The sequence below is a fragment of the Ambystoma mexicanum genome, chromosome 12 (genome assembly GCF_040938575.1).
Source record: "Ambystoma mexicanum isolate Mex_15411 chromosome 12, UKY_AmexF1_1, whole genome shotgun sequence".
NCBI lineage: Eukaryota > Metazoa > Chordata > Amphibia > Caudata > Ambystomatidae > Ambystoma > Ambystoma mexicanum.
This window is the reverse complement of record NC_090936.1, coordinates 34,612,166-34,625,162: the sequence shown is the minus strand read 5'-3', so window position 1 is coordinate 34,625,162 and position 12,997 is coordinate 34,612,166. Positions and strand designations below refer to the sequence as shown.

General features: G+C 45.1%; 1 protein-coding gene across 1 annotated transcript in view; it reads left to right on the top strand.

Moving 5' to 3' along the window:
* SEPHS1 (selenophosphate synthetase 1) overlaps positions 1 to 12,997 on the top strand; it is a 181,583-nt gene that overhangs the window by 25,346 nt on the left and 143,240 nt on the right. The window contains exon 2 of the mRNA XM_069627883.1: positions 8,670 to 8,773. Within this exon, the coding sequence (XP_069483984.1) occupies positions 8,670 to 8,773 (104 nt within the window). The remainder of the gene's footprint in view (positions 1 to 8,669; positions 8,774 to 12,997) is intronic.

Genomic DNA, 12,997 nt, shown 5'->3' with positions numbered 1-12,997 from the left:
GGCAAACTTGTACAGGCTTATGAAGGCTGGTGAGGATCCTCCAGTCCGGGCCTATATGAAAGCTTGGGAGTCCGCCACCGGAACTCCCCTAGGAGAAGAGGAGTGGGGATGGTTGTGGAGACAGATACCCAAGCTGACTAGATCTCTACAAATAAGGGAGATGTGGCTGAAGCTTCTTACCCAGTGGCATTTGACCTCTACCAAGCTTCACAGAATCTATCCCGGGGCATCCCCCCTATGCTAGAGACAATGTGGTGCAGAGGGCTCTTGGGAGCATATTTGGTGGGAGTGTCCGGCTATTGCGAAGTATTGGGCTGGGATTCGAGAAGCGATTAATCCGGTATTGGGGGTGGAGCTAGGGAACAACAGCGGCCTGGTAATGTTGGGGCTGGGGGGGTTAGCTGCGATTAAGAGTAAGGCGGGCCGTAAACTTTATGTAATTATGGTGATGGCTGCAACAATGGTGTTGGCCCGCAGGTGGAAAACTAAGGACCCTCCCCCACGATCACGAATGGGTGGCTAAGCTCTGGAACTTGCTGGCTCTCGAGTGGCTTACCTACGCAATTCAAGGACAACATCTCAGGTTTAGGGCCGACTGGGCAGTCTTGTTGGGATACTTGTCGGATGGCCCAAGGCAGCGTTGGTGTCCTCGGAGCATGAGACTCTTGGGAATTGTGGTGGATACACCGAGAGAAGCAGACTATTGAGGGGTCCTTCCATTTCGGTTCCTCTGCATTTTAAGGTCATTCCAGGAGGGAGTGGGGGGTGGAAGCCGCTCTGCAGACCAGGCGTTGGAACATTTGACTTCTCTCAGACCCAGAGTTTGGGGGGAGGGAGGGAGGTGGCATGTCGGGGTTCTCTGTTATCTGTTATATCTTTGATTGTTAAAGTTGAAAATGCCAATAAAAATCCAAAATAAAAAATAAAAAATTGAGATTAGGAGATTGGCTGTTAGCCCTTTCCTTGAGGCGGCCCTGGACAATATAGATCCTTGACTGCCCGCATCCATTCTAGTTCACTAATGGAGTTTATCTCAATATTGGTCAATGCATTACTATTATTTCTCCTATCACTGTGTTTCTTTAGGAGTTCAAATTAATATCGACGATTGCCATTATTCATCGATTTATGGGTTTTAAGCCAATTTTTATATCGGTTGGCCTCTTGTGTTTTAAGCTGTTTTTTTTTTTTACCATGTGAATCCAGTTTGATTGTTAATTCATCTACCTCTATTATGAAGTCTCCTTTTAGCTAACTGACTCTCCATGTCAAAACGACCAATGCGAGTCCTATCCTGCTTTTTACGACTGGTATTCAAATTAAGATGGTGCTTTAGTTAAGTCCCGAGAGATCCCATTGGTTAGCAAGGAGCAGACTGAAATCTGCTCATTGTAATTTCTAATGTTGCTTGTTTTTGATAAGGTGTGTGTCTAAATTAGTGCCTCATGGTCACTAAGTGAGTTAAATGATATTGATGTGGCTCCACAGCTATGCCAAAAATAGTTTACTTCTATAAAGTCAGCATGAAGAGCTGAGGGGGCATTCAAATCTCCAGCGATAACTTCCACAAGGACAATACATCAGCCATTTAATTAACCCGTACCTTGCCCGGCATAGAGTAAATATTTAAAGTCGGTATACTAGACACCAATAAAGGTGCATACAATATTATATACGGTAATTACAGCGAAATTATATTCCGCACAAAAGAGGCGAGTGGAAAGGAATAATTGCACTCCAATGGCAAGACCACCCATAGGTCCTCCACGCAAGCAACGCGTAACCTTTCTGCATTAACCCTGTAGCCATCCATAGTGCAGTCCTCCATAGCCCAGGTTTCCTGTATAATATATCACCAGATTTTATGAGGGCATTGCCCTCCGAATGATTCATAAGAGTTAAAGCCCTGAGTGTTCCAGCTGATCCATTTTAAAGAACCTAAATTCTAGCCCGGTCAATAGTAGATTGTTGTTGGCTTATCATGAGTACTATTCATACGATAGGAGCTGGGCTGATCGAGATGATTCATCCCCTTTTTCAAAGCCTCTATCTTGTCCATCCTATGGTGTGTCAAGATTGGCAATTCTTTATTTAGTGGGTTACATTGCTTATAGCCAATTGTAAGTTTAAACCCCAACTACAGTAATGCAGCAGAGCATGAACAAAGCAAAGAAACCATGGGCCTCATTACGACCACAGCGGTAGCCATGCTGCTATTGGCGGCATGGCTGCCGCCAAAATCACGTCCGGGTTCCCAGAATGGGGAATTACCGGGACATTCCGAGTTTGGAGGGCCCAGTAATTCCTCCCTCCAGGAACCCAGGCCCAGACCTTCCCCATTCCCATTTCAGCCCCCATAGGGCTGAATGGGAGAGGGAGCAAACAACGGGGCGATTACGAGTGGCCCGTTGTTTGCCCCCTCTTCCCCTCACGGGACCCGTAACGATGCCTGGTTTTACCAAACGTCCTTACCGGGTCCCGCGAGAGGACCTCGTAATGTGGCCCCATGTGTGCGGAGCCCATTAACCCGTTCCGCCAGGGTCGCAATGAGGCCCCATGTCTGGGGTGGAAAATTCCACCAATGCTTAATTAGTGGAACTATTCCATTTGGATAACTCAATCCGTAAAAGATCCCTATTGTTTATTGTGGACAACAATGCTATTTGCCCCTAAAGTGCTAATAAGCAGGATCTATTAAGAAACAGGCTTTCAGTTTCCCAAATTTAACCAACTTGCTGAGAGAATTCCATTTATTCCCCTCTGCTGATAGATTTTGTATGCCCTTATCACTGCTCTTTCCCTTGTTTGACCCCATGGTTGGGCACGTAGTGATTTTAGACAGTCTTGTTTCAGTAGATATGGTAAGATCCCTCTTTCTAGCCGTCTAGACACATTTATTACCAATAGTATCAAATGTTTATGCTACCCGACTGCAGGCAGTGTTGTTTAGTAACCATCTGTCCAGATGGCCCCTCAGTTCACTTGCTTTATCATCCCATTACCCATCTCTCTATTAATAATGGTATTTTCAGACATAACGGGGATGATTATCTGATTTGTGTGCCTACATTTATTGATCTCAATGTTTTTATTAGAAAATTCCATCATTTTAAGACTGCAAGCCGCATTCCTGTTGGGTAGGCTCTTAAGTTTTTTTGTGTGTTTGTTTTGACCTTCTTGGCTGAAGTTTCAAGTGTAGAAATGTCCTAGCATAGTAGGTCAATTGCATCTTGCTCAGTTTCAGCAAAGATGGCTACAGAGTCATTCAAGGGCCTAATAGGACCAATTGGGTCAATCATACACTGAATCAAATTCACATCATTCTCATACTCCACGGAAGAACTCTTGAGTAGGTTGTAGGTTGACATATTAAGACATCCGTCGTTGTCCATATTAAGAGTGTAAGGTGTTGCTTGTAGAGACTTTGATCTGGGTATCCTCTGGTAGAGTAATCGACTGGTGCTCGTTGTCAATTGCCACAGGCTGCATTCTGGATGTTAAAAGCTGCTAATTTTTGGTTGCAACGTGTCTTGTTTTTCAATTGTTCCCCCAACGTCTTGTTTACCCCTCTTTATACAAGGTGTTTCGCCCAACGTCTTGTTTACCCTTCTTTATACAAGGTGTTTCGCCCAACGTCTTGTTTACCCTTCTTTATACAAGGTGTTACTTATCTGTGTGCCTCGCGGGGCTCCTCTGTCTTTTCCCTAATCATGCCGTCTCACTATGTAGACCAAGTCGACTTTGTCTCACTGGCTTCATGCTAACACTTTTCATGGTTATTACAATTGACAATACCAAAACAAGGAGTGGCTTACCCAGTTGGAGTCAGTGCCATATCAGGCAGCAGGGCAGGCTAAGCGCCACGAGGAGTTACAACACCACCCACCCTGGCACTAGAAAACTAAACTAACTCGGTAAGGGAGTGGGAACCACTTCGGCTAAACCCTCTTCAACAAAACACTCAGCGCGGAGTGAGGCTTTTGAAGGTGGGCTGTGCCTCTCGCAAACAGGTACAACTGTAGGTATAGAAGGCAGACCGGCATTCGTGTTCGAGACAAGGATCGCGTACCTCCACAGACATCTTTCAGTACGGAGCCTATTTGAACCCCTCTGGCAGCATGGAAGTGCGGCACCTACCCGACTCAATTTCATCTTGGTGAAGACACATTGGTCTCATGCTGATTATATCACAGACAGTTCCCAGAAGTTCATCTGTGGAGTCCCAACCACCGCTATAATTACAGATGCTGCCACGTATTAGGATCACGTGCCGTTAACATACATGGGATCGTGCAGGATCACAACTAGCTGTTTTGGCCTGCTCAGCAGTAATCCATAAGGAGGGTCTGAGCAACCGGAATACCTCCAACCCGATGTTCTAAAAGTACCTAATCGTTTCAGTACCCAATGAAGACTGTCCTGAAGAAAGGGGGTACATTTGTTTAAAAAACCACTGAAACTGGTAGACGCCACACCGTAAGAAATTACCGGTCTTTTACATACACATGAGAGAACCTTCCCTGAGGGTTTCCCCTGTCAATAAGTTTTGTCTTCGAGCATCTATTCTTTGAGGTGTCCAACTTGCAAACTAATTCTAGGTTTACATACATGGGTCGGGGCACATTAGCACCTGGTTTTACTAAACTGATGACTTAGGTTATCTTTTATCAACACCTGCACTCTCATAGTAGTTTCTATAGGTCATTAAAGAAAATATTTACCACAAGTAGATTGACCAGAGGAGGGTGATGGAGCTCATCTCACTTGCGCTCTTTTTACTATTTGACATTGACACACTTAGGAAGCTGAACTCTTCTGTATTTCTAGTGGATGTAACGTGCATACTAAAATGGGTAGATATTTCCTTCCGTTTACTGTCATTTTTAGATCAGCGGCACAACAGCGCTTTCTAGGCATAGTGGTCACCTAGACGGGGATAGAGAACTCACCATGTCCTACTGTCTTTTGTATGCACCCCATCCTTAAGAGTGTTTGCCACCTGAACCCAGGGCGATCCCCAATATTTGTTTTCAGGATCACCCTCTGTTACACATGTTGATGCGTTGCTCATGGTTTTATATAGGGGAGTATTCCAAATTTTATTTTGCTACATTCTCGTCGCTTAGACGAAACCCTTTTGCCAACTAAAGGCACCACACATGTGTTTTGGTATAGAAGGCAGACCAGCGTCTCGTGTGAGCGTTCCAACAAGCGGTGCAAGGCTCCACGCAACACCAACACACTCATCTCATATATTAAGCTTGCCCTTCCCTTAATGTCCCCACTGTAAGGAATTCATGGTGGCAACAGTAAGGACAGACAAAAGTGATCACAGTTCAAGGGTGTTTATTAAACTGTATGAATGGGTGAGAGAAATGCCTAATCTAAATCTAAGATGGGAGCAAGCTACAGCCATGAAATAATAATAAGGCAGTCCTAGTGGCATCTTGTCAAACAAAAAGGGCCTATACTTATAGTGTGGGATATAAGTCCTGATGGTATAACTGGGGTCTCCCTTTCCCCGCGGTTTTTAGCACGGGACAAGGTAGGACTCTCGAGCATAGCACACTCCTGGGCTTCTCCAGCACAAGCTTCACAGTTTGTTTCCAAAATATCATATCGGGGCCTTCTATGGCCAAGTCTCTTTTACATCAAGTCTCTTGCCTCAGAGGGCCTGTTGTGCTATAAATAACAAAACAAAAGTTCCTTTCAGGAATCTTTCTGTAGGTTGATTTTTCACCTGTGGATGCCCCTCATCCCCCTCTGATCCTAATAGGAACGTTGGGTTCATATTTGCCAGTTTAACACAGTTCATTTAGTTATAACACCTTGCGGGATTCACTTTCCCCTAGCTTTTTCCAGCCCCCAGTCAGGCTTTATCTTAACCCCCCAGTCAGGCCTCACACATTTACCGTTCACACATCGTTCCCCTGAGGCAGGCGCACGCGCCTGTTTCACAATGTCAAAACTTTGGTAATGGGTTAAGGACTTTCGATTGTACAAGGGATTTTGGCTCGACCTTTGTATGACCACCTTAACTCTCTATGCTGGCCTTTCGTATGGCCTCCGACTCACTGGCTTTGCTGACCTCCTTGTCGTTTCTTGTCACTGTAGTCCAGGACTGTACCAGGGTAGCAAGCACATCTCCCCGTCTCGGTTATCTGTGCGGGAGGGTCCCATGCACGGTTGACATCTTTTACACCACATGTCTGGGGTTGTCCGCTGTAGTTCCCGGTCTTACAATTCCTTTCACGGAGGCTTTACAGGTCTGTGTCGAAAAGGGCAAGTGCACATCCCTCCTTGGTGTCCTTTCCAGTCTCGCCACCTTTGTTCTCCATTTGCCATCCTGGAATAGCTACTTCCTCGTGCGTTTGTCATTGCTGGAAGTGTGCTCTTGTGCTCAGCCTTTTTATCCCCGTGGGGAAGGGAAAGGGCTGTCGGGTGTGTAGTTATTGCCAGTTGCCTGACTCTGCCTGACCCTTGTGTTGGGACATGTCAGGTAAACGGCTGTGGTGTTAGTCCATTGTCTGTCACAGTGTAAGAAAGTGTTTGTGTCGGAAATGGGGAGGGTAGAGCTTCTAAATATCCTACGAGGTAGGATGGGGAAAAGGTGTTATAAGGAAGGGGGTACCGCGTCTCAACTGTCGGTGTCCCCCTTCCACTCCCCGAAGACCCCGTGTCCAGGTGATCCTCCCCCACTGGTCCACCCCCAGAAACTGGATCCAATAGTGGCTGTGTCCTGGCCACCAGGATGCCAGATCTCCGGGGACTATCGGGTAAGTCACCTTCAGGTTTCTCACACCACTCTATACATTATGCTTCCCAGTTTATGTGCCTGTTAGTCAAGAGGCTTACTATGGTATGCCATTTGTATTATGCTTAAGCCAACCTTCAGCCAAAAGTTGATATCTAAGCAAGGATTTTACTGTGGGGTTCTCTTGCCTCCTATTCTCATTTACAGAGAATGTCTCCAATCTGCACACATCCGAGAGAATGGGGCTGCAATACACACACGCCACCACCAATTAAAGTAGCCCCCCCCCCCCACCCACCCCACATCATGAAGGCTAGCTGCTTCCACCCAGAAAATCCAATTTGAGTACCAGATATTAGTTTAGTCCCCCCCCACCACCCATAAAATGTGAGCCAGTAGTGATGTTCACTGTGCAATGCTCTACATTTTGTTTACTCTTCGGTCTAAAGGTGCCAGGAAAGAAATGTAATTAAAATGTGTGTGTGTGTGTGTGTGTGTGCTTCCCTTTTGCCACCTATCGAGTGTGTACAGAGGACCTGTTGTATTTGAACTGCCAAATCATAAATTGCTACTGTACAATCACTTGCCCTATTTTATTAATTGGTTTCATCAGTGTTTCCGTGGCAACACTGACATGTTCACCAACCGATACCAAATCTGAGAAGTGAGCTGTAAAGAATTCAGGTTTTGGTGTAGGTGGCACATTAGTGAAATATCGAATTTTAGGCAGCACCATACTCTTTGCAAGGGCCACCTTACCGGCCATCAAGCTACAAACCTGTACCAGCCAGTTTGCTTTCCCTGAAGTTTCTCCACTGTGTTCCATAGAATGCACTTCAGAGTGAACTAAACCTTTATAAGAAGATATTGTATTGTGCCATGTACCCAGTCAAAAGGCTACTCTGTGACGGTTGCTCCTGTAGTGGTAAATCCTACCAGGGTAACTGTCGGACACCAATTCACAGAGCAACTGAAGTTTTATGGAGTTATCAAAGTAATGTGTGAATCCTGCGTTGGGGAAATCTCCTGATTGCAAAATAAAAATATAAATGTTAATTATATTGATCCCTTCCAGTGTGTAACACCTTCAAATGTTTCGTTTGACCAACCAAAGCTGGAGAACATTTGATGGCTATTGGTTTAGCGGTGTGCCTGGATATTATTTCAAAGCAGATGCGACAGGTACTGATTGAAGACTGCACATTGGAATGGAGTAGTCGAGTTTGTTAAATCCTACTGCTAAAGGCTGGTTGAGAATGTTATTCAACTGAGCATGGTAGGTTACTGCAGGCAGTAGTACTGAAGTATTACATTTTCAGTTCCAGACCTGCTCAGAATCTATCGTTTAGGATTTTCGTTTTTCACTGAGTTTGGCAGTATGGCAATAGATCTAGTATTGGGTCCTGCGTAGGATTTTTGAGTAAATGATTGTTGATTTGAAAGGACCAATAAGAGTGACAATGGATGTGCGTTCTCAGACTGCAGGAGGATGTTAATGTCGCTGGGGAGAACATTTTGGGGGAGTTTCTAATCCGTGTTGGCTGTGATTGGTGTGAACACAGAAGGGAGGTGTTTTGCTTCCAGCTAATGGTTATTATGGTAGTGCTTAGAAGGTAGTCGTTCTCACTTCTAGATGCTATTCCTAATGGAACCTCTTTTGGAATGGATTATATTTACAATAAAATTCCAGTTCTAAAGAGGCGGTCATTGTACAAGATGGCTAAGTGGTTTTGGATAATGATTTGGGATTATATTTGGACCTAGCATTGTTTTTGCTTTCTGCCAACCTTATTTCAAAATGTATACGCTTTACCAGAGCTTGTAGGCCTGACTTAGATTCATAGTATTAAACCTCATCGACTTCTGAATAATGTCTTTAGCAGGTCCTTTAATGAGATTTTGTTTATTTTTGCAGGAATTGGGATGGACACGTGCGTTATTCCTTTACGACATGGTGGTCTATCCTTGGTCCAAACCACAGATTATATTTACCCTATTGTAGATGACCCGTATATGATGGTGAGCCAATTTTCTTGTTTCTTCTAATCAATTTGCTTTAGGCTGTTTGCTTTATGGAGCTTACCAAACATCAATGTTATAAGTTTTTTTTCTACTTTTTTTTTATTAAAAAAAAAATCAACATAAATGATTTTCTTCCATAAATATGAACATAGAATAGTCCATTTCATTTAAGGAAACCACCCATATGACGGTATGAGCAAGTAGCCATCCGTGGAAATTGACCTCCATTTCAAAGCCTCTGAGCAATACGTTGTGGGCCTCTGCATTCGCTCAAACACATTTATTATCTTTGTCTTATAGGGCAGCTCTTTATCAACCACGGACAGCCAGCTAAAGGATACAGAAAACCACAAACACGTTTCGCCATTATTGGGTTAGGGTATCATCATTGTGGTATAGTCCGAGATCCTTGTGATTATGTTTAGCAAATACCATCAAAGTTCTGGTGGGTTTAAAAACATGAAATGTATCCCTTCTACTTGAAATTAGTAGGATAGGCAATTCCTGATGTGACTAATCTGATGATGTCGTCCCTTCTCCCCTAAGGGGGTGACCTTTCCCATGGGGCCATGGTGGTGCGTCCACAGTACATTAATCCCACCTGCGGGTGGAACACAGGGGGAGGATCACGTGGGAGAGGAAGCCCCTTATGGTATTAGGAACAACCCTTCCCATAGAATGCAGTATAATCCCGCTTTATCCCAAACCCCCTCTTTACTGAAGACCAAGCCTTTTTTCATATCTTCAGCTGGGGCCAACTTTCTTTGTTGTACAGTCAGTCAGCTTAATACCTCAGACTTCACTAGAATACCAGGGGACGCTAGTGGTTTTCTATGTAAATGTACATAAGTACTGGGTAGAAGAAGATGCCCAGGAGGATACAGATAACTCGAACCGGCGTGAACAGTGTAGTCTTCTGCAATATTTGATTGGTCCAGACAACCCAACAAGGAAGTGCGGGAGTTGAACTCCTTGTCAGCTGGAATACTGAGAAAGAGCTACCCTCTGAGTAGGAGAGTTGTTAACCGCTGGCAGCTGCGAGAACCGCACCGGCAAGCCTAGTAGAGATGGGGGAAGACGCCATGCACGGAAGACGCGGGTAGGCTGCTGGTAGTTCAGGAAGAGGGCACGGTGTGAGCAAGTACCCGAATCATCCTCTGGGCGCCACCTGAACCAGAGAGCTGTAACGCGGAGCGGAGCCGCTCTGAGAATGACGCCTAAGGCAGCGATAAGGGCAAACAGTGAAGCCAAGTCTCCAAGACTGCCGGGGCCTCGCAGGTGCATAGCGTTCCTCAGAAGACTCAAACCAAGAGAAAAGGAATGCATGCATACCAAGAAGGGCTGGAGGTCCGGGGAAGCCGAAAGGGGTTGGGGGGGGGGGGTGGGAGCATTTGAGAAGGGTTGTGAAAGCAACGTGAGAGTCTGGGACACGCACTCCCATGAGAAATGAAGAAAGATCGCGTCTGGGACCTTGAACGTAACTGAAGGAAGTGAAAGAGAACCACAAGCTTGGCAGGACAGTGAACCAAGCTGTGGTGAACAAGTGTTGCGAGTCTCGGACCTGTGCCCATATAAGAGACATATTCTGAAAACCACAAGGGGGTCTTTGGCCCTAAAGATTGTTGAAACATTTGAAAGTGACATGTGTACTTGGCAGGAGAGTAAACCAAGTTGTGGTGTTCCAGTCTTGCAAGTCTGGGACCCGCACCCACATGAGGACCAAGTAAGGGGGTCTGGTACCCTACTAGAAAGAGTGTCCAGAAGGAAGTATGTTTGTCAAGAGAATAAAGGTTTTGTGATACAGCTTTGCAAGTCTGGAACCTACATAAATATGAAGGCCTGAGAATAAGAGGGTCTAAAAACCTAAGAGTAGAAAAGACTGTCCATTACTGAAAAGGAGATGAGCTTGTAATCGAAACCAGTACGAAGCCAGGGGAAAGGAGACAAACCCTCGTCACTTGAAACTGACCATTTTTGTTTCCTTTGAACACTTGAGACTTTGAGAACTTTGAAGTGGCAAGAACTGTCGCTACTAGTTTACTTTGGAGTTTTGGAGTCCTTACACATTAGTCTTTAGTTAATGTTACGGTCAGAAGTAGGGTTTTGGGAAACGACAGTGACCGACTATTTTCATTTGGACATTCTGACAGTGGTCCTTAGTTTTCTCTTATAGGCCGGGAAACCCCTCTTAGTTTTAGGGGTAGAAAAGGGCCTTGCTCCAACCCTTATAACCAAAATAATACTACACTTGTGTCCGACCATACTCCTGCACACTCACACTTGTAACAAAACCACCCAGCAGCCAATCCTGTAAGTAAGTTCACCTTTAGTTCAGAGCCACTGAGCAATGCATTGTGGGTATGGCCTTGAGCTAATTTGCACACCCACAATGAACTTGCAGGAATGGATACTGGGTGATGCTGTGGCATATGTGACTGTTGCACAAAATGGCCTATTCTATTGTGCATTCTTTAAAATGTACTTTATAACACAGATTTTGTTACATATACTTTCAAATATATTCTGTGCATTTTCTGGTCTCAATTTATCAATTGAGGTGCCTATGTTCCTTGGGTCCTGTTTCCTCCTCCAGCTTCTCTCACCACCTCCTAATTACTCTACTTCCAAACTTCAGCATCTTGCCTCTGATCGCCAACCACCTTCTTGCTTTTGCCAAACCCCCAGCACTTATCCTGGCTTACATGGGTATTTGCTCCCACTCCTTGGGCTGTGCTTATTGTGAGAATGGCCATTTGGTTTCCCTGAGAGATGATTGGTGGATTAAGGTAAAGTGATTAGTATGCTCAACTGATATCTGGTTCTGCGCCTGTAGGCGAGCTGAGCTTTCAAGAGATTTGTCCTCTGCCTTGGATTTCGATGCACAGGAAGTGCTGCTACTCGTCGCATTCCTAGCTACGTTCCTCTAACCTCATCTTGCAAGACCCTTCTCCGGAAGGGGGAAGTGCTACTCAAGCGATGGGTTGGGTTGTTACTCGCATACTGCCTCCTTCGTTCCTAAAAGGAACTGGTTCCTCTGTGTCCCATATGTCAAACCTCTGCCTCTGAACTGTGGCATGGTGAGAGTCACCAGAGGATCCACCTTCCCATGCCACTCCAAGGCATCACATAGCCTGTGGTGGCACCTGACCTTCTTGGCGACCCACATCAACTACTTGTCTGGTTAGGAAGGTGACTTTGTCACACTTCCTAAGATCCGTTTAAGGAAAGTCTTTTCACAAGGCCCTGTTTACTTTTGTCCCTTTTTTAAAGTCTGGGTGTTGCATATCATGTGTCACTTGCTTTAAGGCATGGATCTAATGCTCACATTCCTTCTGTTGGATGCTTGCACATACCTTGTATCACATTTTGTTGGGCACTTTATTTGGTTGATTTGTGTGTCGGTTCATTTTTGTGTTTTCTGTATGGGAATCACACCTCCTGTCCCTCTAGAGCAGACTCTTAACATATGAAGGCCAAAGGAAATGGTTCCAGAAGGTGTGTTGGCCTTGACCTTAAACAGGCGCAACTCTGACCTTGTTATCCATACCAGGCTTGGTGTATCTGACCAAGTTCTGTTGGTACCAGGTACAGCTTTAACACTCCTCCAGCTAGTGGGGTTTATGTGTGAGTTTCAGGGACATTTGGCTTCACACTGTCAAGCAAGCAATTATCTTGAGGCAAAGTGGATCATAGCTCTCTGCAGCTGTCCGCGGCCAAAGGCCACTCCAGCATGCCGCTTACCACCTGCATGCTCGCCTAGGTACCTCCCTGGACACCACGTTCTGCAGTCTAGTCTACCATCAAGGTACTATTGATATTCATCATGACCCTCTAGCTCTCAACCACGTGACTATACCTCCACTCTGACATCCAATCTCCGCTACCCTCAAATCACCAATACGTCGACTGTCGTTACCTTGGTCTATTAAATACAAGGTCTCTCTGAAACTAGACTTGCGCTGTTGTGGATTTATAAGTTCACTTCTCCACTTCCTTTGCCTTACTGAAACATGTATCCTCCCACATAATTCAACTGTTGCTGCATCTCTCACCTCTTCCCTGTCATCTTTTTCACATGTCCACTGTGTTTTCGGACATTGGTTTGCTGTTCCATTCTAAATACCTATCTGTTCCTTTTACTCTTCATCATCTGAATATATGTTTAAATAATTTACGAACCCTCATGCCATTTCTGATCTATCGTCCCCCTGGCCCTATGGG